The sequence below is a fragment of the Carassius gibelio genome, chromosome B25 (genome assembly GCF_023724105.1).
Source record: "Carassius gibelio isolate Cgi1373 ecotype wild population from Czech Republic chromosome B25, carGib1.2-hapl.c, whole genome shotgun sequence".
NCBI classification, from domain to species: Eukaryota; Metazoa; Chordata; class Actinopteri; order Cypriniformes; family Cyprinidae; genus Carassius; species Carassius gibelio.
The window spans coordinates 6,383,950-6,411,632 of record NC_068420.1 but is presented as its reverse complement, the minus strand read 5'-3'; the positions used below and the strand labels follow the sequence as shown (position 1 = coordinate 6,411,632).

Here is a 27,683-nt window from a genome sequence, read left to right as displayed (position 1 = left end):
GGTCTTACATGTTTGAAACAACATGAGGGTAAGTTATTAATGACATAATTTTTCAAATTGGGCGAAATAACCCTTTAATCTGTTTTTTTTTTTTTTTTTTTTACAAAAAGTTACAGTCAAAGGAATTGTGATTGTCCTTTAGGTTAATCATTTGAAATAGTAAAAACAATATGTTCAAACTTTTGACTACTTTCTTTAATAACTACATAACACAGTACTTTTACTTTTACTTTCAGTACTTGAGTAGTAAATTTTAAAATAGACTACTTGCAATACTTAAGTACAAAAAATGTTGAATACTTTAGTACTTCTACTTAAGTGTGGTGCTTAAAGAGCACTTCAACTTCTACTCAAGTTACTTTTTTGATAGAGCACTTGTACTTTTACTCAAGTATGGGTCTCTAGTACTTTATACATCTCTGATTGTGAATCTTCTGTGCTTTTGAAATTTTGTGTGTGCATTTGTAAATTTTGTGCGCATTTGTGTATCCTGTGTGTGTATTTATGAATTATGTGTGTGCATGTATGAATCCTGTGTGTGCGTATGTGAATGTAGTGTGTGCATTTATCTTTATTGAGACTCTTTTGGCTCCATACAGCTGACACCTATTGTAGTTTATCTGTGTTTTGTGCAAGGACTAGAATAAAGCCATAAAATATGGTTTCTTATCAATTCTAAGATAGATAGATAGATGTGTTCTAATCATAATTTTCTCTATACCCACTTAGCTTTCCCTCACTACTCTATATAGCTAATCTGCTTTTTAACATTAACATATATATTAAACAAAAAAAGAAAAAGAAAAAAAACCTCAGTAAGGCTCTGCTCTATTTAGGCTCTGCCACTCTACATTACTGCTCTATAGTCTTAGCTAATCTGCTTTAAATCCCTGCTAGTCCTACCTCTACATTGCTTTGTTTTCTATGACCTTAATACTTTTAAACTACTCTGCTTTTGTAACATTTCACCTCCATAATTGCTCTGTTCTATATTCTTACTTCTCTATAACCGTTCTGCTTTTCTTTACTTCTCTACTCAGCTGCTTTGCTTTATAATTGACCCGTTCCTTATCCTTTCTGCAAAATAACTTTTCTGCTTTTTGTTCCTCTAGAATCTTCCACTTTGAAACATCAGTGCTCGGCTAAATCCGATTGCTCTTTTATGGTCTTCTCTATAACCACTCTGCTTTTTTAACCCTACTTATTAAATGCTCTAGGACTGCTCTGCTCAGCCTCGTTACTCTAGAAGTGCTCTGTTCTCATCCTCTGTTATATGGCCTCACTTTTTTGCATGTATCACCATTTCCCTGTTGTATGATCTCACTGCTTGTTATGATCCCACTGCTCAATAATTTCACTGCTCTAGAATCTTACTGTACTATGATCTCATGGCTGAGGCATTAATGCGGATGTGAATAACATGTGTAGCTGTGTGCGCACTAGCGTCGCTCTTAGTCCTTATGACAAGATTTCTCCACAGGCATTTGCGATTTTAGTGTGTAATGTTGTAGGTGGTTCCTCCATTCTCACGCAACCATTAAGAAAACCTGGACTTGAGATGTCCACCAGTATTGTCCTATATTCATTTCTGACTGGATTTGATGAACAGATGTTTGATGCCACAAATAAGAAATGAAAAAACTGAGAAAGAAATGGAGGAAATAGGACGTTTTGAGTTTGTTGTTTAAAAAGATCTGAAGACATGAGAGGAATGTAGGCTCAGTGTTCTGAGGAAGTGACTGTTGTCTTCTGGGAACTTTGTTTGACTTCAAGGCAAGGGGGCGGAGTCAGGGGAAGGTCAGCACAATTAGGGGGTGGTCCTAACATTTCCTCCCCTCTCTCTCTCTCTCTCTCTCTCTCTCTCTCTCTCTCTCTTTCTCGGATCTGGCCTTCATCCAGTATCTACATCTGTAGAGTTTGGTAACTGTCTACTCCCTCTTTGTGAAACAGCACTGTGTTACTATGACTCATATAAAAAAAATAGTTATGTTATTACAACATCTTTATCTTGATCTCAAGGTTTCAGAATGACTAAGGGAAAATGCTGATAATCCACAAAAAATAAATAAATAAAATAAAGCCAACAACAGTTGGCACAGCACTCTTTTGCACATTTTAAATGATTTTGTGATGTGTTTGTTGATTAAAGATTTTTTTTTCATCCTACAGCAATACATTTTTATCCAAAGCAATTACAATAATGAAAATATTCGGTCTATTTTCAAATAATTAATAAATGTATTCTAATATTGTATATTGTAATATTTTAATTAATGTATAAAAATGAATACTACTTGTAAATTAAGTTTTTTTTATTTACCAGTTTGATTAAATATGATGCACCTTAAAATTAAAGATTAAATGTGTTTTTTATGTGTTTCAAATATTTTGGTTAAACATAATTTTCTTTACATTTTTGACATAAAATTTCTAAATGATAGATTATACATTTTTATAAATAATTACAAAGAAACAGCAAGTGACACTGATTTTAATTAGAATTTTTGCAAATAATTTGTATTTATTATTATTATTATTTTATTTTTTTAAGTATAAAGCCTGAAATAGGTTTTTTTTTTTTTCATGTAAAACATACTCCCAATAATTTTATTTTTTATTACAAAAAAAACACACACAGAAGAAGATTTTCAGAATAAGACAAAGCAGCAAACAGCTATAGGAAGGCCAGATCAAGCACTACATATAACGAGAACATGGCCATCTGGCATTCTTTATATTGCCAGACACACTCATACATCAATTGTTGTTCTTCATACAGTATTGGATCATCATTACATCACAGTGACAGCTGCTCTGTGTTCCTGCAGTGTGATTTCTGTTTCGAACAGTCCCTCTATAATTTCACCTTAAGACGCCAAAAGACCTTTGGCCTATATTCAGTGAAATTCTTTAAAAAAGAGAGAGCTCTGGATGAAACATCAAGAGTGTTTGAAGCCAGTATTTATGGATCTGTTCGCTTAAGGATTCACAGCCGGAGACACTCTGCTTTCGTCTGAGCGAACCTACATTTGTTCGGAAAATAAGTCTCATATATCCTCATAGCTAACTTAAGAGCATTATCTTTGTATCATTATAATGTTAATCTCATTTAATCAAAAAGAATAAGCATCTCTTAAATCAGGAGTACGATTATCCAATTCCTATCATTTTTTTTCTCCAGGAATGTTTCCATATCAGCTTCTCATCTGCACACAAGATGGCTGGCAGTTTCGGATCTGTCTAAAATTCCTCCTGTGACCTCCAGAGGAATCTTGTTCTGGCTAAGGTTTTTTTTTTTTTTTTTTTTTTTAATGTGTCCAGAAATGTGTTTTTTTATTTTATCATTTAAGGGAATTATGATGAACAGATTTAGGTCAGCTTTTACGTTTAAACAATATCCGAGCAATCCCAGATTTCAGAAATAAACATTAAAGGACAACTATTTGATTTCTTTGTTGTTAAGGAATAATAATAATTTGTAATGAAGCAAAATTTAACATGGCAAGCTTTGTTTATTCATTATATTATTTCAAGTATTACATACATATTATGTACACTATACTTAATGCATGTCTAATGCATAAAGGTTATTAGAGGTTATAATGCATTATAATTATTCATAATGTGAATTGTAATTCATTGTCTCGAATTTAAAATGCATAGTGTAACAATTAATTGATATGTGTTGTAATTTATTAACTGTGGTTACAATTATTCAGGTGAATCAATGCATTATAAGGTGCATAATTCATAATTCAAAACTATTTTTGTAATGCATTATACATAAAGGCTTTAAGTAAAGTGTTACCAAATTAATTTTTTTGGTGTAAATTAATGAATTTAAGATGATTCAGTTATGTTAAATAATATTTTGATATACTTGAATAGGACTATTCATTTCCTACTTTTTTTAGGTACTATTTTTCCTGTGTAATTATAGTGTTTAAAATGTATATAATGAATTTAATGTAAAAAAAAAAAAAAAATACAGTACATAGATGCACCTTATTAAGATGTAATTGATTTTAATTATTTTTAATTTTATATTTAATTTTGTAACATGTATACTGTAGATTTAAAAAATCTTGCTTAAAGCATAAATCTAGGAAAACTGACAAAGGTTTAATTTTACTCATTTTTAATAAATATGAATTTTACATAAAAACTTATATAAATCAAAATAAATAAATAAAAATGATGTGTCCACATGTTCCCTAATCAGTGAACTAAAAAGGATGTTGTATTTTTGTCTAGTGATATTTTCAGCGTAGTGCCATTGTGACTGGATTGTAACAGCATGTTATAACTCATAAATCTGTGCCAGTCAAGAACGTTTTCATTAAAAAAAAACAACAAAATGAAACCAAAAAAGACACTGAGTCCATTTTGAGATCTCTTTATTCAGATCCCCTGTTGAATACCAGAATGTGTAAAAAGTGTCAAATCTACACATTATATAAATTCTACTGTCCTCCTTACAGTGAGTAAACACAGAGCAATGTGCTGGACACTGCCTCACACGTCCTAAAAGAGTCCAAAATCATCCGTGTGAGGTCTGCCCTTCACCAAGAAACATTTTTGTGTCCATTCCAGCAGTTGTTGTTCTTAGTTTCTTGATATTTCAGCTCATTAAAACATCTATTTCTCATGGAATGTGTGTAATCCATCTCCAGATGTGAAACTGATGCTATAAAATGCAAAAAGATCATTAAGCAAATGTAATATTTGGATAAGTCATGGAAACCCGTCTTTGCTTTGGTGAGGAACTCTGCTGTGCGTTTTAAACTCAGCTGTATCCCGGAATGTGAGTGAAGATGCCAAGTGGACACACGCAACCCCCGTCACACGGTCTGTTTACGTTCCAAGGTTTTCCAGAGAATTAAAAGCAGGGGCTTTTGTTTGTGTGCATTTTTCCCCAATTACCAGAAAAGAAATCCCCTACCGGATCGCTCAGCGTTGCTTTAACTGATTTGAAAACGATGAACATTTCCTTCTGTGGGCACATAAACATCTGGACACTAAAACAACCACAAGACTGGTCAGTTCTTACAAATATTCTTCAGGTTGTTCATAGTAAAGTCAGCATGAAATGCAGTTTGCAAAACATTCGTACTGCAACATGTTTTCAGGTTAAAAAAAATGTAAAAATGTCTGTATATCTATTTAAAAAATGGCATTTGTGTTTTAAGAAAGAAAACTATTATTTAGAATAGAAAGTTGACTATTATTTATTAATACATTGCTTGAGCCAAAATATATGGTAGCCTGTTTCCAACACAGAAATAAAAAATAAAAAAGGCAATTGTGACTTCTTATATCGCAGTTCTGATATTTTTACAATTCTGACTTTTCTCAGAATTCCGAGTTTAAATCTTACAGTTCTGACTTTTCTCAGAATTCTTATTTTAAATCTTACAGTTCTGACTTTTCTCATAATTCTGAGTTTAAATCTTCCAGTTCTGACTTTTATTAGAATTCCGAGTTTAAATCTTACAATTCTGACTTTTCTCAGAATTCTGAGTTTATATCTTACAATTCTAACATTTCTCAGAAGACGAGTTTAAATCTCACATTTCTGACTTTTCTCAAAATTCCGAGTTTAAATCTTACAATGCTGACTCTTCTCAGAAGTCAGGGATTAAATCTCACATTTCTGAATTATCTCAGAATTTTTTTTTTGTTTCAACCACAGAATAAAAAAACTAAAAATTGCAACTTTTTCCCTCTCGCTTTCTGTTTTGTTTTTTTCTTAGAACTCTGATTTCATATCTTGTGATTCTGATTCCAGCTGTGAGTTTATAAAAAGTAATGTTAAAGAATTGTTAAGAAAATTCTGAATTGTGAGAGAACAAGTCACAGTTACCTTTTTATTATTTAATTCCATTAAGAAAATGGCTTCCGTAAAATCTGCTCTGTTTTTTAACATGTATAAAGCAAAACATCTGTTAACCCAAAGGTTTCAATTTTGGTCCTCAGTTACTAAGTGTGCAAACAGTAAACAAGTTTACAATCTGAAACTTGAGACGTTTTACAGTTAAACCAAAAGCATTGTTAAAATCACAACTCTTAACCACAGAGTCAATTTAGAGATTGCAGCCTTGAGATTTACACAAACCTCTGTACCCCTTAAACCTAGCGTCTAAAACTAAAAATAAAGATTAGCCTACTTCTGAGGAAATTAAAACAAAAATCATTACCATAAGCTCAAAGTCCTCTCAAGTTTTTCCTGAGGGCTCACAAAAAGGAGAAGAGGAGGATAAGAGCTCCCTTTTGCTTTAGAAACACCCTGAACAAACGTTTAGGCTAAATGCTAATGCTAATACTGCAGTGTTTCCATCTGATATTCAGTCTCTGGGTGGGGATTCTTGCCCAAGAATTCACAAAAACATGTTTTGTCTTAACACTTGGAAACATTTGTACCGGACTACAAATTACAGCATAGAAGAAGCCTGGTGTTATTCATCTGAATCACTGATGAATATCATATGAACGTCACATCTGATCACTGTATCAAATCAAACCCAGGCATTTCACCTAAACTCAGGAATCTTCTTCCGCCTGATCAAACTTCCATGAACCTGCTATGTGGGTTTATTTCTTGCTCATCTAGTCCAAGCAAATTTGGGCAACTGAAGGTTTCAAGTATCAAGTTATATTTCTGTCGTCACTGAAAGGGAAATTTTGCAAAAAAATCCAAGCCAATTAGACCATGTAATGTTTGAAATAAAGTTATTTTGATGCAACAAATAATGTTCTTAGAATTTCTGTTGTACAAATACAAATATCTAAACATTCTTAAATCAATACACATTTACTTGTGAAACAAAATTAATTGTTTCCTAAAATATTTCTCAAAATGAAATCCCTTCATTTTGATAATTTTTTTATTTCGCTTATCGAGTTTTAGATATTTGTACCAGAAAATAAGACAATATTACTAACCAACCCATTTTTTTTTCTTTTTTTGCAGATATGCAACAGGATTTTGGACCAATGAGATTTCAGTGTGGGCGGAGCAACTCAACAAAAGCCATAAATAGAAAATCTACTATTCAGCATTGTACACCTTTTTTGCATTGCATCTGAATAAGAAACGGTGTTGTAATTAGCTTTTTCTTTTTTAAAGAAATAATTGCGATTTTAGCAAACTATTGACCAGACCGTTTTTGGATTCTGATTAGCATCTGCACCTGCTAACGCACAGGTAACGTCATCCGCACACCTGACTCTGTGAGTTTTCAAGAGAGAAATATGTGAAAAGTGTAACATTGGTCTAACAGATATTTAACTAATATTAAAAACATGAAGAGATACATGAATAGTTTATCAAAGGCAATGGTATTGTTGGTTTCAAGGGGTTAAAAGTGACATTTTCAAGTGCAGAAGTGAGAATGTCCCGTTTCTCTTGCAAAAAAAAATCCTATCTGGAATTAGAAAATTCAAATTTGGGGAATAAAAAAAACCTTGTATAGCCGTCCACAGGAGTGTTGTATCTCCATTACAGTCCAGACACCAAAGGCTCTAGAGGTTGTCGTACATGCGAAGGGTTCTCTCTAATTGCTGACCTACACGTTGGTAGAAGGCGATCTGTTGGCGGAGATATGCCTGCATCATCTCTTTAAAGTCCACCTCCCTGCGCTGGTGGAAGTGGTTCATCTCGGCCTGCAGGGCGAAACCCACAGTCCTGCAGCGTTTACGAATGCCATTCGCTTCCTCTTGGTCCATCTTCCCCTCGTCGCTCATACGCTGAGACTCCTTCACCTTAGCAAAAGCACCTAAGTAGATGTGAAACAACGAGGTTTTAGAAATGTTAAAATATTGCAGCAATATGCAACAAAAACACTAAATAAGAACTAGCAATGACACTGAAGATAACGTGTTATTTTGCTAATTTTTTAGCACAAGACTAGGCTTGTGTTATCCAAAATTCAACTAATCTCTAATCTCACTTGTCAGATTAAAGTGTCTTTTTCCTCATTTTGTTCACATTTCCAGTTTAAACAGTTCTAAGTGTTTCTGTCCTGTTGTGACAGAACAAACCACTCACTCACACACACACACACACACACACACTGGACGGAGCCGCTGAGTCACATGACTCAGAGAAGAGATACAAGTGAATCTGCAGACGTCAACCAACACTAAATCATCACTTGCTGGGTCCATCTGCAGCACAGAATACAGACATAAAGCCAGAGATTATCAGAGATAGCATGACGAATTAGATATCCCAATGGCTGATCAGAGGTCAGTGTTTGGCAGTGCTGTACACACCTGTAATCTGACACAGGAAGTCTGGCCCCATGTTCTTTGTGTTTGAGATTTGATACAATTACTTTATTCCTTTTTATCTCACAGAAAGACCGACTACAAAGCCAATGCACAAACACCACAAAGAACAAACGAGTACAGTCAAATGAAAGCCCAGAGTCTGCATGCAAAGGCCTCTTGTTTGCATTTCCACACGAGCATCTAAAAAAATACATTATTTAGCCCTGTAAACAAGGTCAAAGTTTGAATACATATTTATTTTTGGAAATAATTTCTAACTACTGAGTAAAACTGTCTATTTCAAAAAGATTTGTCAGCATTTTATGCTCAGGCATGGAAGCCCATTTCTGATCGATAAAAAAAAAAAATCATGCTTTGGTAAATTACAATTATAGAGAAAATATTGAAATAATTAAATTCTAAGTCAAAATGATGACATTAAAAAGTAGTAATAATATGATAAAGGGTCTAAATTATGACATACTGTCAATCATGAAATGTTAACATTTTTACTTTTATCTCATAACTGCGAATTTCCACCACATGAGAAAAATGCTTTGGTAAATCATAACTATGAGATAGTTGAAAGTTTGTAAATTGATACAAAAATCTAAAATTGAAATTACAAAGTAGAAATGATGACATACTGTACTGTCATAATTATGAGAAAAATGACAAATTATGAAAGTCAAAATTATAAGATAAAATGGCATAATGACATAAAATGTCAAATGTTTTTATCTCATAATAATGTCTTGTCTAATAATTTAGAAAGATCTCATAATTGTGTATTTTATCTTATAATTTAGAATTATTTCATAATTGCTTTTTATCTTATAGTTTAGAATTATCTCATAAGCGTGTATTCTCCTGTTATCATTTAAATTCATCTCATAATTATGACTTTTTATCTTATAATTTAGAATTATCTCATAATTATAACCCTTTTATCTCATAATGCTGACTTTTTATATCAAGATTATCACATTTTGTGCTATTTTGATTTTATCATAGTATAATGCAATAGTATGACATCATTTAAACTTTTCATGTCAGAATTATGAGTTTTTTTGTTATAATTATGATTTTCCAAAGCATGATTTTTTTTTTCTTAAGTGCTGGAAATTGATTTCCATATTGAGGTTCTCCATACAAAAACCAGGCTAAAGCAACTGCTGTTAGTTGCTGATGAATGTAGAAAAGCACCACAAATACAAGATAAAACTGTGATCTTAACGTGGGAATCCAAAACAGGCTTTTTTTATTAGACCACTTATAGAAATCTTCATCTTATATGAATATACAACATTTAATCCATAGTTACTCTATGAAAATGATACGTACATAAACACTGTTGTTGTTAGCTAACCTCTGAATACCAGTGTAGTTCAGGCTCTCGCTGATTAGGACAAAACCAAATTGCTGGATACTGAACATTTTCCAAGATGCATTCCTTTAAACTACGATGCAATGAAATAATAGGGTGAATTTCTCAGGGACAGGAACAAGCGTCCAACTGTACCAGGCACAACCCAGCGTTGACCTCTACCACACATACTCTCTGTTCACTGAAACAAGTTTACAGAACTACATTTAATATGCTCAATACGACAGATTTCTAATAAAATCCTCAGTTTATTTAAATGAAAAGATGGCATGTTGCAAGCCAGGTTCAAACCTGGGCAATCTGCACAAGCACTACCACAAGTCCAGTCATTCTAATACGCAGATTTGAGAAACATTTCATATCATTATCAATGTCATGTGCACATTTCTGCCATTGCAAACATCTGGTTTTCTACACTTTGTTCGTAATGCTAGACAAGCAAAACTATGAAGGTGGGGTTAATTTGATTTGATCACTAATGGACTGATAAACATTAACATACACCAGAACGACTGGAATAGCAAATTCCTCCTTTGCTTGTAGTGCGCTGTGGTCATAACAGAGCCATGAAAAGAGGAAGCTAAACACACATAAACTGTCTGTGCATCATTTCTGTGGTCAGTGACTGTCTGTTTATTTGTTTTCCTATATAAACCCTAGTATATATGGTTTCTGCTTACTCTGAGGCAATGTCTGGAGGCTTTCTAATGGAAAACATGTGAAATCCTAACTCCAGTAGACCACTAAACTATTTTCTGGGGGTATTTTATTCCATACAGCCATACAGCCTATTGATATAGCATTATTAGCCAGTAAAATGGTGTCTTTTGAATTACATTATCACATTTCAAGTTATTTAAATGAAGCCAAATGTAACATTCTGTAGTATTTCTAGTGACCAAGCTAACCAGTTAGCCACCAAAGCTAACATTCAAGTTACTTCAAATCTTTGTACATACTCTTGATACGCAACAACATATTTGTTATATTAAATAAGACAAAACTGACACCACATACAACCTACATATAAAATACTATAGGCAATAGCATAATGCTAATTGCAGTGAGAAACATGATCAGTGTATGATCTGATCTTTGAGGTGAAATGAATGTTAAAAGCACAAAGAATAACTGATCTGAAGCCACAGAACTGCATTTAATGTGTCTAACAGCACCACCGTGGAAACACAGAGGAATTTTGGACTGGAAAAACAGTCACAGCTCAATTTATCCCAGAGCAAATTCTCAGACACCAGAAGTGGAGAAACCAACCATAACGGTGGGCCAAAAAGATCACACAACCACATTTTTCAAGCAAAAGACTTCTACAGAAAGAAGCATATTAGGTTAATATACATATATGCTTTTTAAAATTAGATTTGGATACTTTCTAAAGTGACAAACTACACCTGTAGTACCTCTGCTGGGACGCCTGAGTGAGCTTAATACATCTAGTACACTGTTTTTACAGATAAAAATTGAACTGATTATGAACAAAATACATATAAATGTCCTCTTAGATGCATTTAACTAAAAAAAACTAAACACTGAAAGCCACAAAGAGCTTTCAACTGGCAAATTTGCATTAGCATTAGCATCATCACAAAAGTGAGGTCTTAAAATTAAGCATTTAAAAGTTGGTCAGAAAGGTGACACTGAGACTACATGACATTTGGTTTTATATCTAACACAATTGCTTTAATTAATTGTGACCCTGGCAGTGAAAATCCAGCAAAAAAAATTTGTGTGATTTACTATCATTTATCCTTCATATATGGTAAATACCGTTCTGTGAAAACTTAACCTTGATATCTTTAATATTTGCTGAGTAAGACCATGTCAAAGATTCATTATGAAATGAATGGCTGAAATCAAACTTTAGATGCTTGTTATCTCATTATTAGGCTACGTTTATGACAACGATGTAGTCAAAAATAAAAAAGTTTTCCCCTTGTGTTTTTTTAAAAGTTTCATGTATACACAACAACGTTTTCAAAATGATTTACGTTTACACATATCCACGAAAATGGCCAAAAACGCTGTATTACATATGCCAGGACAGTAGTTGGCGCAGTCACCTTGTTAGTATTTATTTACCATTGTTGTGTATGTTTGTTCGCGCTTGCCTTTAAATTCGACACATTCTGCGCATGTCTATATACCTAACACATACTATGCACGCCTGATGTCACGCATGATGTCACAATCTTCAAAGAGTCCCGTTTTGGGTGTTTACACAGAAATGACAATGGTGCCGTTTTCAAAAACTTTTTTTTCACGTTTTTTTTTTTGCCCCCAAAAACGCTGTTGTCATGTAAACGAACAGTCAAAACACATAAAAAGTTTCCCATTTTCGGATGAAAACTTTAGATTTTGAGACTTTAACCTGAATTGCACAGAGAGGGTCAAAATTCGTAAGTGTGTACATAGTAAGTAAGGGCCGTTACATAGTCAACGTGAGAAACGCGAGCAAGCAACGCGAGCGACGCGCTCCCTTTCATTGTCTAAACAGTGGACGCAAGCGTCACGGGCGATGCGTGTATGCAATACACCGCTCACGCAACAGGGGGTAGTAGAGTCGGGTGATATTAGTAGAGTCGGGTCGCGTGATATTCAGATCACAATGGCAACTGAAGAGGAGTGTATTCTGTTGCTGATGAACTATCGTATAAATGTGGATGAATACGTTTAAGTTCGCATAATTTTCCTCTTCGCCCGCCATTGTATTCAAACCTTCTTCTTCTGTAAACACAATGTACTTGAATTAATGTACAATACTTGCAATGTCCAATCATCCACCATCCCATCCAGTATATCTCTTCTGTTCATTCACACATGCTTAAACTGATTTTTTAAGACGAATGTGTGAAGCACAAAACCGGCTCAGTTGCTGCCAGTAAGCAATGAGAACCTCCGAGAGGAATTCAAGGTCTTGCCCGGACATGTTATTCCTCTTTATTTCAGACCTAAAAGCAACAAGAATCACTCCAAAAATCACACAACTCTGATGTACGTGTGTGATTGTGTATTACTGGCAATAAAATCAGACCAACACCCACACAATCTGAAGAGTTCACGATTACTGTACAAGCAGAGCCCTAGGCCGGAACGCCTTTTGTTTTCGCTCGTGTTTTTAATTCTCTCCATATTTGCTAAGGTGGAAGATGTTATGCATTAAAAGACAAATTCATATCCCATTGCTTTTGGAAGACCTAGATATTTCTGTAGCCTTTAATTTGGTTGGGTTCAAGCTGACTTCTGGATGTCGGGTCAAGTGTCCTGGCGTCCCACGGTGGATCTGATTACAGATCTTTGGCTGCGCTGCACAGACACGCTCGGAGAGGGCTGTTATTATTTCCCTGGGTCACGTGTTGTTTTTTTTCTCTGTTCATTGATTCTCTTTGATCTCTGCCTGTTCTGTTGCGAGGATCATAAAAGAAACAGATGCTCGGTTTTGACATCTTGCGATCCCGGAGTTTCAGTCGCTTTACTGTCCCCTAAATTAAGGACGGAAGATTTTATCACTGACCTCTTGCAGGTAAAACAGGTTTAAGTACATAAATGAACAAATAATATCATAGAATAACATGTTTCCATTTAATCAAATCTTGGCATATTAAAATTAAATCCCGCCCAACATTATTTCCTGCCAAGTGTTCACATATGTAAATGTCACATCATATATATTATCAATGCCATTTGATGTTGTTTTTGAAGAACGTTTATAGTTTATGACTGTGTATAGTGGTTTTTAATACATTAAGATTAACTGTAGGCCATAAACAGTTTCTAAAGTTAAAGGGGTCCCAGACAGCAGTTTTTTTTTATATACTAATAATTTAATATACCAAAATTATTTATTTAACGTACCAACATTATTAACTAAAATTCAATAAAAAAAATGTTACAAGCAGAATATATAAACAAAAATTTCAACATATTTTACATTACAGCAACATTTCTCAACAGTTTAATAAAAACTGTATATATGTGTGTGTGTGTGTGTGTGTATAACTACAATTTAAAAAGAAATATAAGTTTACATTTAAATTGATTAAAAATCTCTAAATAAATAAAATTAAAAAAAACAAATTTATAAAAATAAAAATGAACTCAATATTTTAACTAAGGTTTCAATGATGCTAAAAAATCTGATTTAATATTGAATAAATATCAGAATAAAATAAGCAAATTAAATATCGGACTGAAATCAAACATCAATGTTGATTCAGCAATGAATCAATGACTATTACTATCAAGAATACGGTTCCAAAATCTGTGTGTATTAAACACTCAATCTAATAAAATCTAAAGGGCTTCTACTGTAGGAGGCATGCTGTGTATGCATTAGTTGCTATTAGCAACTTGATCGTTTAAAACACCATTATCCACTGTACGCTATGATCCATTGTGTCTGAACACGAACGGTAATCATGTTACGACCGTTATAGGGTGTGGACATGAAACATGAGAAATCATTCTGGCCTCCTTTCATTTCAACACACTCACACGTCAAATGTTTGCTTAGGGTGGTTATTTGATTAGCGCAACCTTATTCTACAGAATAATGCTACGTTAACTTACCTAAAAGGCACAATAATGATTAAAGACTGTGAAATCACTCTTATTTTATTGGATTAAATCTATTCAGAATCATTGACGTTAATCTGGGATCTGGCATGTGCTTTGGTCATGTGACCCATCATGCCTTCAGCAAACTCAGTAATAAAGATGAATCGTGTTTCTGTTCTCTTCTACAATCTACAGACCTCACCACATTGAACACATCACTGCACCTGTTTAACAACTATAAATCCTCTCACTGATTACAGTTTCTCAGTTGTCAGGGTTTCATATAAGCATTGCTGTAATAATTCTCTGACAGATTTCACTCAAACAGACGTCTTGAGAAATCACACAATCTCTATTATGCCTTTTAGCCAATCAGAAGCGCTCTCTGCACGTCAATCAACTGTGTTTTAAGTTTTGCTTACATGGATGGATGTGATTTTGGAGACGGAGCTAAAAATCACTTACATAACCTTTAAATGATAAGAAAGGTAATTGCTTATCTTTAACAAAATTAAAAATGACTGACTTTTTGTATTAAGGACCTTATGATGATGGTGAAAGTCATATAAATCAGTTAAGAAAAGCATTAATATACACAGCCAGGCAAATGTCTGGACATAGCTATTCATTTTCTAGGACTAAAAACTACATAAAAATTTTAATGAATTCCATTTTAATTTTTTGTTAAAAAGTTTTTCTTTTTTTTCCTTTAGTTTTACTTTAGTTTATTACTTCAAGCCTCGGCAACTATAAAATAAGTTAAAGCAATAATACAAACCACAAATAATTAAAAAAAAACAAATATTTTCTCAAACTCATTCTTTATTATGAGTACTATTATATAATACTATCTATCTATCTATCTATCTATCTATCAGATAGACGGACTGTCAATTATTTGAATTCCTTTTTTTTTGTATTTTCCTTTTTTTTTTTTTGTTAAATGTTTTATTAATTTTGTAGTTCTTTTTGTTTTATTTTTCCTATTATTTTTCCTTTAGTTAAGTACTTCAAACATTGGCAACTAGCTAAAATAAAACAAGCTTAATATTTTACTTTTTATTTCAGTTGTATGCACACACGCCATACATTTATATATGTTGGTGACCACAAATAAATATCATTTAGTAATATTTATTTGTTATAACGATCTATTTTTATCATGCAGAAGCAAATTCAGATTTGTCTACCAAACTAAATTATGCATTAGCTTTTAATTGAAAAGGTTTTAATATTGTGACAAACATAAACTTAGTCAAGTGTGTCCAAAATGTTATCTGGTAGTGTAAATACTCTCTAAATGTCAGGATATATATCAAGTGAGAGCGAGAAATTCCTAGCATCACCATGACATTCCACAGAAGGATCACAATGAAAGTGGAAGTCTGTTGAAGCCAGAAAACTGATTGAGCTTTAATGTCTTGGACTTAAGTGCACTGATTAATCACACTATTTCCCAAACTTCCTGTGATTTAGACTGAGAATTAAGAGGATGCTTCCTATCAGGAGCACAGGCAGAAATTTCTCTTTCTTAACTGCCATTTCAGCTTTACAAAGTCTCTGCAACTCACTTTTGGAAGTTATCTGACATCATCGACAGCAAAATTCACTCCAGTTTATGATGTGAGGCCAACTAACCCCTGCTCATAAATAACAACACGTGTGATTGGCTGCCTACAGGCATGATGTCACTGGGTCACTCCAGCTGTGTGCCCCACATTTGAGCAATTCACTAGGTGTAGAAGCAAGCAGAACATCTAAAAAGGGTGTAGAAACAATTTGAAATGTTTGAGGCGACAAAGAATAATGAAAGCTGAATTTCAACACCCATGAGTTTAAGACAAGCTTGACCCATTTATCAATAAATCTCTTAGAAAAGAAAGAAAGAAAGAAATTAGTTGGCCTACTTAAATGGATAGTTCAGTTTTTCTGAAGAAAGACAAACATGTATAGTGATGAAAGCCAAAATATTAAAAGTCGTGGATGAATTTTTACTGAGTAATCCACTATTTTGTAGAAGGGGGTCAAAAATGGCAATTTTCAAGATTCAGAGCCAAATTACAGGGGGTTAAAAAATGACTTCAGAAAGATGGCAGCATCATAATGTTATTTTTACACAGAGACTGATAGGTTTTTGTTCACTTTAGCCATCTTTGTTGCATTAAGTGCTGGAGGTGACCATTCAAAAATGGGAAGAAGGCACTTTTCAAGTTTTTTCTCCAAAGTTTGCATGACTGTAACTCAAGAAGTATTACAGATATCCTAATACCCTTTAAGATATTAGGTCTTAACAAACTTTCCTTTTGGCATCTTAATTTGTAAGGCTCTATATGGTCTGATTCCAGAGATATTTGAATTTCAAAAGGGCTCCAAGAGTAAATTATTCATTTGTACATACTTTCAGTGGTCAAAAACCAAAAAAAAAACATTGGACGAGTGTTATTTTACAATCACTGATATACTATCATAAATTGAATTAATATTTTTTAATAAGTTTTGTTTTTAGTTCATTTAAATACCATTGACACGATCTACAATCTCAATGGTCCATTTGAGAGATTGGTGGCGGTAATGCACTTATAAGTCTGCGATCCGCCATTAGAGGTGCTCCGATCACGATCGGCCGATCGTTAATGCGCATCTCGTCAGTAAAGCTGGTTCTCTAATCAGCGGTTAATTCCATCAGGTGCGTGATTTTCTGATTAGAAAACCGGCTTTACTGACGAGATGCGCATAACGATCGGCCGATCGTGATCGGAGCACCCCTATCCGCCATAAAGCAAGAAGAAGACGTCTCACGCGCCTGCTGCTGAGAACACGCTCAGGAGACCGATCGGGAAGTCATGGCTTAGTGGTTACAGAGTATGACTCCTAACCCTAGGGTTGTGGGTTTGAGTCTCGGGCCGGCAATACCATGACTGAGCAGCCCTTGAGCAAGGCACCGAACCACCAACTGCTCCCTGGGCGCTGCAGCAGAAATGCCTGCCCACTGCTCCGGGTGTGTGTTCAATGTTTGCGTGTGTTCACTTCTGTGTGTGTGCACTTTGGATGGGTTAAATGCAGAGCACGAATACGGAGTATGGGTCACCATACTTGGCAGTATGTCACGTCACTTTCGTTTTGTGTCTTTACAATTCAATGTATCATCACGAGCCACAGGGTTAAATTAGGTTTTGTTTGTGTAGGTTTTTTTCTATTATTGTTTGTTTTAGCCATGATTCCCATTCACTTATAAGACTGACAGACTGCAACGGTTTGAGTTAAAAAAAGCAAATAGCAAATAAAAAGCAAATAACCATTGAATAAACATTTTTGGTTAAACTATCCCTTTAACAAAAATAACCCTGCAATGGACCCAATTTACTTTCATTGTATGGCCAAAAAACAAAACGGACACATTTTTCAAAACACCCATTTAGAATTTTTAAAAAGGCAGTTCTGTGCGAACTCTCGCTTTAAACAAAACCAAGTTTACCACTTTGCACTTTACCTTTCTGCAGGTGGATGATGTCTGGAAAGTTGGACAGCAGGCCCTGGTACAGCGACAGTTTATCCAGCATGTGAAACAGGTCGTATTTGGGCTGCTCAGCGAACATCTCCCCGATGTTCTCGTAGGTGCGGCCTGTGTGCGAGATGGCGTTGCTCAGAGCATCCGAGCTGTATGGAGGGTCCATCAGGAACGACTGGCTGATGGACTGAAAGGCGTTACCCAGCCTCTGGAACTCCTTCCGGAAGCCTCCGAGGTGTTTGCGAACCAGTTCCGATGCGACGTTCGTCAGCTGCATCACACTGTCATCCATTTTTTTGCCGAACACCTTGAAGGAGTCAATGCGCTCCTCCACGTCCTGAAGGTCCTGGTGCTCGTTGGGAATCTGGAAGGTGAGCATGAAATGAGCCCCGACCATCTCGTCCTTTTCCGCTCGCCTTTTGCCGAGTTTCCACTGTTTGTCTTCTGCGCACATGAGAAAGTGTTCGAAACCCTCATACTGAGACAAAACGGGGTGGCTGGTCATGTGGTCCATCCATAAAACAAGCCTCCTCTTCCTTTTCTCAATAAAGTCTTCCTCGAATCGTCCCGTGGCTTGTTTCTCGGGAAGGTGCGGCACGGAAATGACCGTGAATTTGTTTAGTAGTCTGTTGTAGAGCCAGTCAAAGTGCTTGTAGCGGCGATACACTGGCCTGCCAGTGTGACTGGGGGTGACACGATACGAAATGTATGTCTTAATGCCTTTGAACTTTGTCTGTTTGGTGGGGTCTTCAACGGAACAGGTGAAGGGCTGAGGGTTCTCCTTCCACTGAGGCCCCCGGGGGCCCATTTCGATAGAGTAAGACTCCGCGATCTTGGCCATCATTGGAACATCGCCAAGTATGAAGGCCTCCACACCTGAGCGCACAAAGCTGGAGAATCGGTTCAGGTTCCTGCCCACCATGCTGCCCTTTCTATTGCTGGACATGCTGTCCTGGCGCTCCATATACGGCTTGGGCCGGTAGTGGACGTTGGGGTTGGAATATGGATTTTGGGAATGTCCATTGGCGCCAACACCTCTCCGAGGATCTTCATCTTCGACCACCGTCGAGGTTTCGTCCCAGTCGTCCCAGTCATCATCGTCGTCGCTTGGCAGGGTCGTGGAAGGCGTATGGATGTACGATATATCCTTACCAGGAGAGCTTCCAGGTGAGCTGAGGGAATGATCCGTCAGGTTAGACCCGGATCGGTTCCGGATGATGTGAACGTACGAGGCGGGGAACAGGCCTCGCTCTCCTCGACTGTTCTCTCCTTGTAGCCAGCCGTCTACAGAGTTCTCATCGAAAATCACCAGCTCCTCATTCTCCTGGATGCTGATCTCCTCCTTATTCTCACTTTGGAAAGTATAGAGGGCTTTGGCTCTCAATGTCATTTTGTAACTTTGCAAGTCAAAAGTGGGCCACAATAAAAGTTCCTTACCTCATATCAGACTGCAAGGCTCAAATCTAACAAAAACAGGACTATTTGATAACTTAAAAGTTTGGTTATAAAGTACAGCAGTACTTGTTAATATAGTCATAGTACTTTATCAAAACTAGCAGTTTTGAGGCTGCTGGTAAGTTATATTCTTTACGATAAAGATCTTCAAGTCTTTTTAAAGTTACTGAGCAAGAAGAAGACAACAGGAATCTATTTTTTTCCAGGAATCTCTAATGTGCTGCATTTGTAAATAAAGCATTAAATGTTGGAACCCCCCTCCTAGGTTGTTATAATCCAACTTCCCTTAATTTATGCCGTTTCATCGTTCCACAAAACCAGAATCTTCAGCCGCAAACAAATAAATAAACCGATAAATCCACAAATCCCGTCCAGCAGAACCGAGACACCGGCAAAAACATTCAGTTCAGTGTCCCATAATAACTATATAACAGATTCAGGCATTTTGCATGCTGTCAAAAGACTAAAACACAAACATAAACATCTGTTTTGTAAGTCCGGCTGAACTAAATTCCAAATGAAAACATCATCCCAACATCGCGTCCCAGACAAAGATGGAAAACAAACGCATCTTTTGCATTCCGCTAACAAAAAGTACATCTAAAGCATCTTTATAATCCACAGATCCAGCTCAGATCGCTATATAGATATTCCCTTCGAGGTGTGATTCAAAAGGCCCGTGAGGAGTTTTTCATAAACTATTTCTTTACTTTGAGCACAAACGCAGTAACTCTTTCCATGACGCGACGCTTGAACAATGAGAGAGAAGCGCAGTTTAGCGCGAGCTTCACATTCGCGTCTGTGGCGCCTCTCGGCGGTGAAGTAAACAACTGTAGCATCTGAGCGACAAATTACCACAAGATCTCAACTAGATAATGTACACAATGACTAAAATTGCCACTGAATGATAAACAGTGCACTGTTCTGCCACTCAGACACATTCAAATATCTGGCAAATATTTTACACAAGAACGTGTAAACCATAAACATAATATTTTAAATAATGATTAGTTTAAAATCCGCCAAGGGAGTCTTTTTAAAATATAATTATTATACAGTAAACAGAGCTGTGATTGGTCCATCTTCATCAGCGCTGAGAAAACTAACAGATACCACGTGATGTTGAATTTGAGTTTGAATAAATGATAACAGAACCAAACAGCGGTTAAAGTCAAGTTAAAATATGACAAATATTATTTAGACTAATTCTAGGATACGCCTGGACCGCTGGTCTCACTAAATTTTCTATTTCCTCTTTTTTGTAATGCCTCTATTTCGCTTCAGAACTGAGGTTTTACAAGGAGACGAACTAATGCAGCACATTTTTACAATATGTAAATCTTTAACAGAATTGTAATTTGTGATCCATCGGGATTTAAGCACCGTAAATTATTCTGAGCTGAACTCTTCACCAATTGGTGAAACTCGGCGATGAATTTTGGGCGGCTGCGACGAGGCGTGATGACGTCAGCGCGCCATTGCTTTTTCAACCAACGCGTGTTTTCTCTGCAGAAGTAGGTGTTTGTCGCTCGATTTTCCTTACCGTTTGTATTAGGCCTACTCTTGTACATCACGAGTAGAGGTTTTTAAGAGCAGCTCTGATGGGATTGTGATCACGTGTTTGCTGTTACTCTCTGCCTGCACTCTGTTTATCTGTACGTGGCGTTTGTTTTGTGTCTGTCCATATGAGATTTTACATTTTACAGTTCTGATTGCTTTTGAAATATTTTAGTGGTCTACATGCACTTAAATACACGTATCATGGCATATCATTGATTTAAACTCCTGTATGTTGTCACAGGTCCATCATGGATGCTCTGACCCAGGCTCTGTCCTCCAGCTTCTCTGTATCCAGAGAACCAAACAGCACTTCAGCTCCCCATCCACGCCTGGCCCAGTACAAGAGCAAATACAGCGTCCTGGAGCAGAGTGAGCGGCGCAGGAGGTTCCTGGAGCTGCAGAAAGAGTGAGTTCTCCTTACACAGCCACACAGAAAACAAGAGCAGATGTTATCAGCCACCTTCAACTTTGATGCAGTGACACTGATAGAATACATTATGTTGGCAGGAAGAGGCTAAACTACGTGAACCATGCCCGGCGGCTGGCTGATGGAGACTGGACCACAGCTGACAGTGAGGATGAGGAGGATGAAGAGAAGACGAGTCAGCCGCAGCTGGAGAACAGCGCTGATGAAGAAGGGATGGAGATCGAGCAGAAAAAGCTACCGAAGCATTATGCCAACCAGGTGCTTAAAAACACATAAACAGATATAGTTGGTTTAAGAAACTATAGATTATGCCTTTTAACAAATTCTAAGTGCTTCTTACATAATTATGTGTTATTATATATAATTATATATTAACATTATAAGTATTTTATAAAATCCACCACTATTACACTTAAATCAGTGCTGAAAAACACATTGGCTGCACCTGAAAACTTAGGCAGGTGACTTGCTGTCTAATCAGGCAATGACTTTGCAGGCAGCGTTTTTGCATGAAGGCACCTCATGAAACTGATTTGGGACAGGCTTCTGTGGCGGAGTAATGATTTAATGATCTACAGCAAAATATATAGAGCTTTGGTGATAACAAGGTGTATATTTCATTACTGCAATATTAATTTCTCGCTAGAAATGGCATAAAAAGTGGAAAACGTTCTTCAGAAACATACATTTACACACAAACTGACCACTGACCGAATCTTTCAGATGCCATCTTTATTTTTTGGCTTAACTGTCACATAATGCAACGCACAGGATTGTGGGATATCAAGTCCTGCTGGAAAAGGAAATCAGCATCTCCTTAAAGCTAGTCAGCAGATAGAAGCATAAAGTGCTCCAAAATCTCCTGGTAGTTGGCTGCCTTTTTTTTTTGGACTTGATAAAACACAGTGGACCAACACCAGTAGACGTCACGGCACCCAAATCACTCCTGAAGCAGCTTGGATTCTGTGCCTCTCTGGTCTTTCTCCAGATGCCAGACTTTGATTTCCAAATTAAATGCAAAGTTAACATTTATCTGGAAAGAGGACTTTAAACCACTGAGTAACAGACCAGTTATTTTTCTCCTTACCCCAGGTGAGATGCTTCTGACATTGTTTTAGAAGTGGCTTGGTAGCCCTTTTCCTGAAGACGTCTGGGCATGGTGACTCTTGATGCACTCCTGCTTGTGCACTTTTTTCCTACCCAGTTTCTTCCAGTCAACTTTGCATTTAATGTGCTTTGATACAGCACTCTGTAAACAGTCAGCCCTTTCAGCGATAACCTTCTGAGACTTACCCTCTTTGTGGAGGGTGTCGGTGATTGTCTTCTGGACCATTGCAAAGTCAGCAGTCTTCCGGAAGATTGTGGTTTTAAAGAACAAGAGATACCCGGAAATTATACTGTAGGGATGGTCATTAAATGAAACAAATGTAAATATTCTAATATTTTGAGATACTGGATTTTTGACTTTTCATGAGGTGTAAGCTCTGGTCATCAAAAATGTAAATAAGAGTTTTACTTTACATGTAATGATTCTAGAATTCACTTTCTTTCTTTTTTTTCTTTTTTTTTTACAAGTAAAAAAAAATCCTTTAATTCTTAATGGAAAAAGAAATTCTTTATTCTTTTAGATGCACCTGTGTGTGTGTGTGTGTGTGTGTATATTTTAAAGGTACAGTGATAAAATCAGCAGGGGTATTGCCAAGGGTTAAAGAAAATGGGTGGGACATGCTTATATGGAGCAGAAATATGACAGTTTTTGATACTATTAATAGTTTATTAACAGTCAGTCAGTCATTTATTTATAGATCACATTTAAAAACAACAGCTGTTGGCCAAAGTACTGTACAAAATGTAACAATGTAACTAAATACAAAAGTAAACAGAACACAGTGACATAATACACTACAGTTATGCCACTGTGTTTACTTATAACCATAAACAACAGTTAAAACCGTAATTAAGTTTTAAGAAGAGACTTAAAATCAGCGTATGTTGGTGCAATTCTTATATATTTTTAAGATACTATTAATAACTTGTATGTTTATAGATAACTTATGTAAATATTTTATAGGGATAATAGTGCTGAAATAATTAAGTCTTTTAACAGAAAAGTTGTATATTTTATGTTCTGTTCTCCAGCTGATGCTGTCAGAGTGGTTGGTGGACATCCCTGCAGATCTGAGCTCTGATTGGCTGATGGTGGTTTGTCCAGTTGGAAAGCGTTCCCTCGTCGTTGCCTCCAAGGTTTGGATCTTTTCCCATCCATCATGAACATCTTGAGATCAGACATACACTAATGTTCAAAAGTTTGGCTTTAGGAATTTAGTTTTTAAATTATTAATACATTTATTCCGAAAGCTTTGCGTCACAGTAATAAAAATCATTTTAAAATAAAGAATTTATTTAAACTGTAAAAACATTAAATTTTTTATGTATTTTTTATCAAATAAATCTAGCTTTTGTGAGCATGAGAGACTTCTTTTAAAAACATTCAAGCATCCTAACAACTCCAAACCTTATATGTTTTCTGTATCCTCAGGGATCCACATCATCTTTCACCAAAAGTGGCTACTGTGTCAATCGATTCCCTTCTCTTATTCCCGGTGGAAAAAGACACAACTCTTCATTGGGGAAAGGTCTGTACCTCTGCATCTGTCCTACAGATTCATCACACTAGAGTGTGCTAGAGTACTGCAGTTCTGACCCATACCGGAAAATAAAGTGACAAATATGTTTTCTACAGATTACACCATCCTGGACTGCATCTACAGTGATCTGGACAGAACATACTACATCCTGGATGTCATGTGTTGGAGGGGACATCCTGTGTATGACTGCTCAGTAAGAGTGATCACTTCCTCTTATGACATTTATATAAACTTACACTTTTGGACTATTATATAATTCATTTCTCTTAAATGTATTATGTTTGTTGCACCAAAACAATCATACCTATAATATTAGATGCATCACAATTGCTGTTCAAGTGAGTACATTCTTTCTTTTTTGAAGAAAATTTAATCTAATTGGTGAAAAGTGACAGTGAAGACATATATAATTTGATAAAGATTGCTATTTCAAATAAATGTTGTTCTTTGAACTTTCTTTTTATCAAAGAATCCTGAAAAAAGCATTAGTATCCACAAAAATATTAAGCAGAACAACTGTCTATCGACACTAATGATGAGAAATGTTTCTTGAGCAGCAAATCAGCATATTAGAATGATTTCTGAAGGATCATGTGACACTAAAGACAGAAAATTCAGCTTTCCATTACAAAAAATATTAGGATGAATGGTATTTTATGTAAATGGATGTTCTGGTGCTAAGCACTTTGCATGTGGAATTAATTTTCATAAATGCTTCCGTATTAAAATTCTAGTTTGTTTGCACATAATTCCTTTCTCACAATGAAAAGCACAAAGTGATGTATTTTTACAGACAGAGTTCCGGTTCTACTGGCTGCAGTCGAAAGTGGAAGAGGTTGAAGGTCTTTCTGAAATTTCCAAGATTAATCCCGTAAGTCAGTGAAATTGCTGCGTCTGTTAACAAAGCTGAACTTTGAGCTGAAGAACTTGGTTCATGGTCCTCTCTCTCTCTGTCTCTCTCTCTGTCTCTCTCCCTCCCTCTCTCTCCCCAGTTCCGGTTTGTGAGTTTGAACAGCATCAGCTGTTCAACAGAGTCTATCCAGACAGCTCTTGCACATGAGTACAACTTTACAGTAAGAACGTCTATTATTTGACATGCTAAGTCTATAAAATAACACTGATTGAGCTCTGTACAAGGAGGCTTTTACTAGCAGAATTATGTCATTTACTGGAAAAGTACAGTTTTTAAATAGTCCTTTTATCAAATGATTAATTGCGATTATTCGTATTCAAAATAAAACTTTGTTTACACAATGTGTGTACTGTATATATCTAATTGTGTATATAAATACTCACACATGCAGTATATATTTTGAAAATATATAAATGTATTTACATGTATATTTATATTACTTAGATTTTCTATAGATATATTTAATATATAAACAACATATTTTTCTTAAATCTATGCGTGTGTGTGTGTATGTGTATTTATATATACATAACAAATATACACAGTGCACACACATTACGTAAAAAACTTTTATTTTGGATGCGATTAATCATTTGACATCACTAAATAATTATTACTTATTTTCCTGTTTAAAGCTACAGAAACTTTATATTTTAGACTTTTTAGGGACTTGTTTTTAATTTCCACACATGCTCCTAAATACATGTTATAGTTGGCACATCTGTTTTTGGTTGTATTTGCGAGTGAGACTCTTACTGTTGAGCCCTGGCATACAGTAGATGAACTCACCCTGTTCCTCTCTTCTAGGTGGATGGGCTTCTTTTCTACCACAAGGAGACCCACTACACCCCTGGGAGCACGCCATTGGTCGGCTGGCTCAGACCGTATATGGTGGCAGATATCCTGGGCATCGAGGTGCCACAGTGTCCCCTCACCAGCAAGCCTGATTATGCCACCCATCAGCTTCAGCAGATCCTGGAGCACAAGAAAACCTCTACTGAAGTTCGTCCGGCCGACCAAAACGGCAGATATGAACTGGAACACCTGTCCACGCCAGAGACCCAACAGGAGAAGACTCCCAGCGCTCAGAAAGAGAGCATGGACGTCTGAGGACTGTTTTAGAGAGCACTTTTCTCAAGTCTGTGCTTGGCCATGAAGATGATCACATTTCAGGAGAGCACTGATGTCTATGAATTTTTAATTGCGATTATTTAAAATTGCAGTTCAGGTCGAAGTAACTCAGATGGAACTATTTCTGTAACCGTAATCGCAAAAATTTAACTATTCTGCTTTTTTGCAGATATTATTTTAGGAAACATATAGGTTTAAAAGATAGTAAATTCTCTGTATTCACATACTCTGTTTCGTCACGCATCTTCATTGGATTTTATATATAGCTTTTTAATTCAGTCTTTTCTGTAGAAGATGGGATCTTTAAGATTCAGCTGGTGAAGAAGCCGATGAATAGTTTTTTTTAATTTGTGTTGTGACTTCAATAAAATTTTACTGTTTTGTTTATCCCTTATTTTTGTATGTCTGAAATTTTCTTGCTTATAAAACCACATTGATGAAAGTTTGTGGTCAGTAAATGTTATTATTTTTATTTTAAGAAATTAAAGATTTATTTATTTTTATCTAATTTTAAATCTCTTATTTAGCAAGGATACATTAAATTGATCAAAAGTGTCCGTCACAAATGTTTAAATGTCTTTTTGCACTTTCCATTCATCAGGGAATCCACAAAATATTAAGCAGCACAACTGTTACTGACTTTGATAATCAGAAATGCTTCTTTAGCAGCAAATCAGCATGTTAGAATGATTTCTGAAGATTCATGTGACACTGAAGACTGGAGTAATGATGCTGAAAATTCAGCTTTACATCACAGGAATAAATTACATTTTAAAATATATTCCAATAAAAACAGTTCTTTTAAATTATAATATTAAACTCTATTACTGTTTTTACTGTATTTTTGATTGTATAAATGAAGTCTTGGTGAGCATAAGAGACTTAAAAAAAAATTATTTCTGACCACAAAAGTCTGAACAGTATTAGAAAATAATAATAGAATTAGTTATATTATAGTTAATAGATGAAATATTGTTTGATATGTACAAACAGACATGTATTAAGCAATAATAACTTCTAAATAATGTCTCATTTCTGTTGGCAACATTGTAACCGAGTGTTCAGCTTTGCAGAGGAAAGGCTGACATCATCAAAATTTCTTCTGGTTGATTTTGAAACACCTCATAACACAGATGTGCAGGCGATTATGCTTTCGTTGATTTGAAACCACTAGATCACCCCGCAGAAAACCTGAGTGTAATCGGAGAGTTCGGTTATTAGTCAGTAGCTGCTTTCCAGGAACTCAGCACCTGTCAGCCCAGATCAGACTTACTGGATCGCTCATGATGACCGACATTGAGTAAGACCTGCCAATCAATAAAGTACCAACGTCAACAGCCTAGGCCCACTCAAAACATAAAGTGTGTCAAAATGCTCTCTAGTTTTGGAGACGCATATGATTTGCAGCTTCTCAATCCTGTTTTGTCTGACTTCGAGGTGTTTTTGTGTGTAGAGTTTAGTTTGGGGTTATGACGGGTCACTGTGAGTGTGAATTTCCTCTCTGAAAGTGAAAGCACTTGTGTGCATTTTTCCAGCATGATGTCATGCATGCTCTAGCCCATGGAAAGCCGCCCACAGGAAGCTCTTTGTTGTTTTATCAGCTCAGTTTCTTGGCAAATTTTCTTGCGTCAGGTTTAAACAGTAAAATTTTACACACTTGCACCCACAATGATATCTGTACAGAATGGAAACTTTCAGTTAAAAATACTGACATCAAATATTGCTGTGATCTATATTTAGCTATAGTTAAGAACAAAATATACCTTAAAAAAATAAGATAAATGTTTTATATTTTGCAGTTCCCCCATATA

General features: G+C 35.7%; 2 protein-coding genes across 5 annotated transcripts; one reads left to right on the top strand and one right to left on the bottom strand.

Annotated features, from left to right (window-relative positions):
- Positions 1-4,380: 4,380 nt before the first annotated feature.
- LOC128014267 (sorting nexin-33) lies at positions 4,381-19,982 on the bottom strand. 2 transcript variants are annotated; one of them, XM_052597701.1, is made up of 3 exons: positions 19,176-19,982; positions 17,721-19,090; positions 4,381-7,775 (listed from the first exon to the last, which is right to left on the bottom strand). In XM_052597701.1, the coding sequence occupies exons 1-3, from the start codon at positions 19,178-19,180 to the stop codon at positions 7,522-7,524; spliced, it is 1,629 nt and encodes a 542-aa protein (XP_052453661.1). In that variant the 5' UTR covers positions 19,181-19,982; the 3' UTR covers positions 4,381-7,521. The 2 variants fall into 2 exon arrangements, with proteins under 2 accessions (XP_052453661.1, XP_052453660.1); XM_052597700.1 differs by having other exon boundaries at positions 17,721-19,982.
- Positions 17,205-26,266, top strand: LOC128014268 (snurportin-1). Of its 3 annotated transcripts, none has more exons than XM_052597704.1 (9): positions 17,205-17,228; positions 20,995-21,159; positions 21,261-21,438; positions 23,320-23,424; positions 23,720-23,816; positions 23,924-24,021; positions 24,622-24,699; positions 24,821-24,901; positions 25,549-26,266. In XM_052597704.1, exons 1-9 carry the CDS (start codon positions 17,209-17,211, stop codon positions 25,849-25,851), a joined length of 1,125 nt encoding a protein of 374 aa, XP_052453664.1. In that variant the 5' UTR covers positions 17,205-17,208; the 3' UTR covers positions 25,852-26,266. The 3 variants fall into 3 exon arrangements, with proteins under 3 accessions (XP_052453664.1, XP_052453662.1, XP_052453665.1); XM_052597702.1 differs by lacking the exon at positions 17,205-17,228 and adding an exon at positions 20,555-20,707; XM_052597705.1 differs by lacking the exon at positions 17,205-17,228 and adding an exon at positions 20,700-20,848.
- The last annotated feature ends 1,417 nt before the right edge of the window (positions 26,267-27,683 follow it).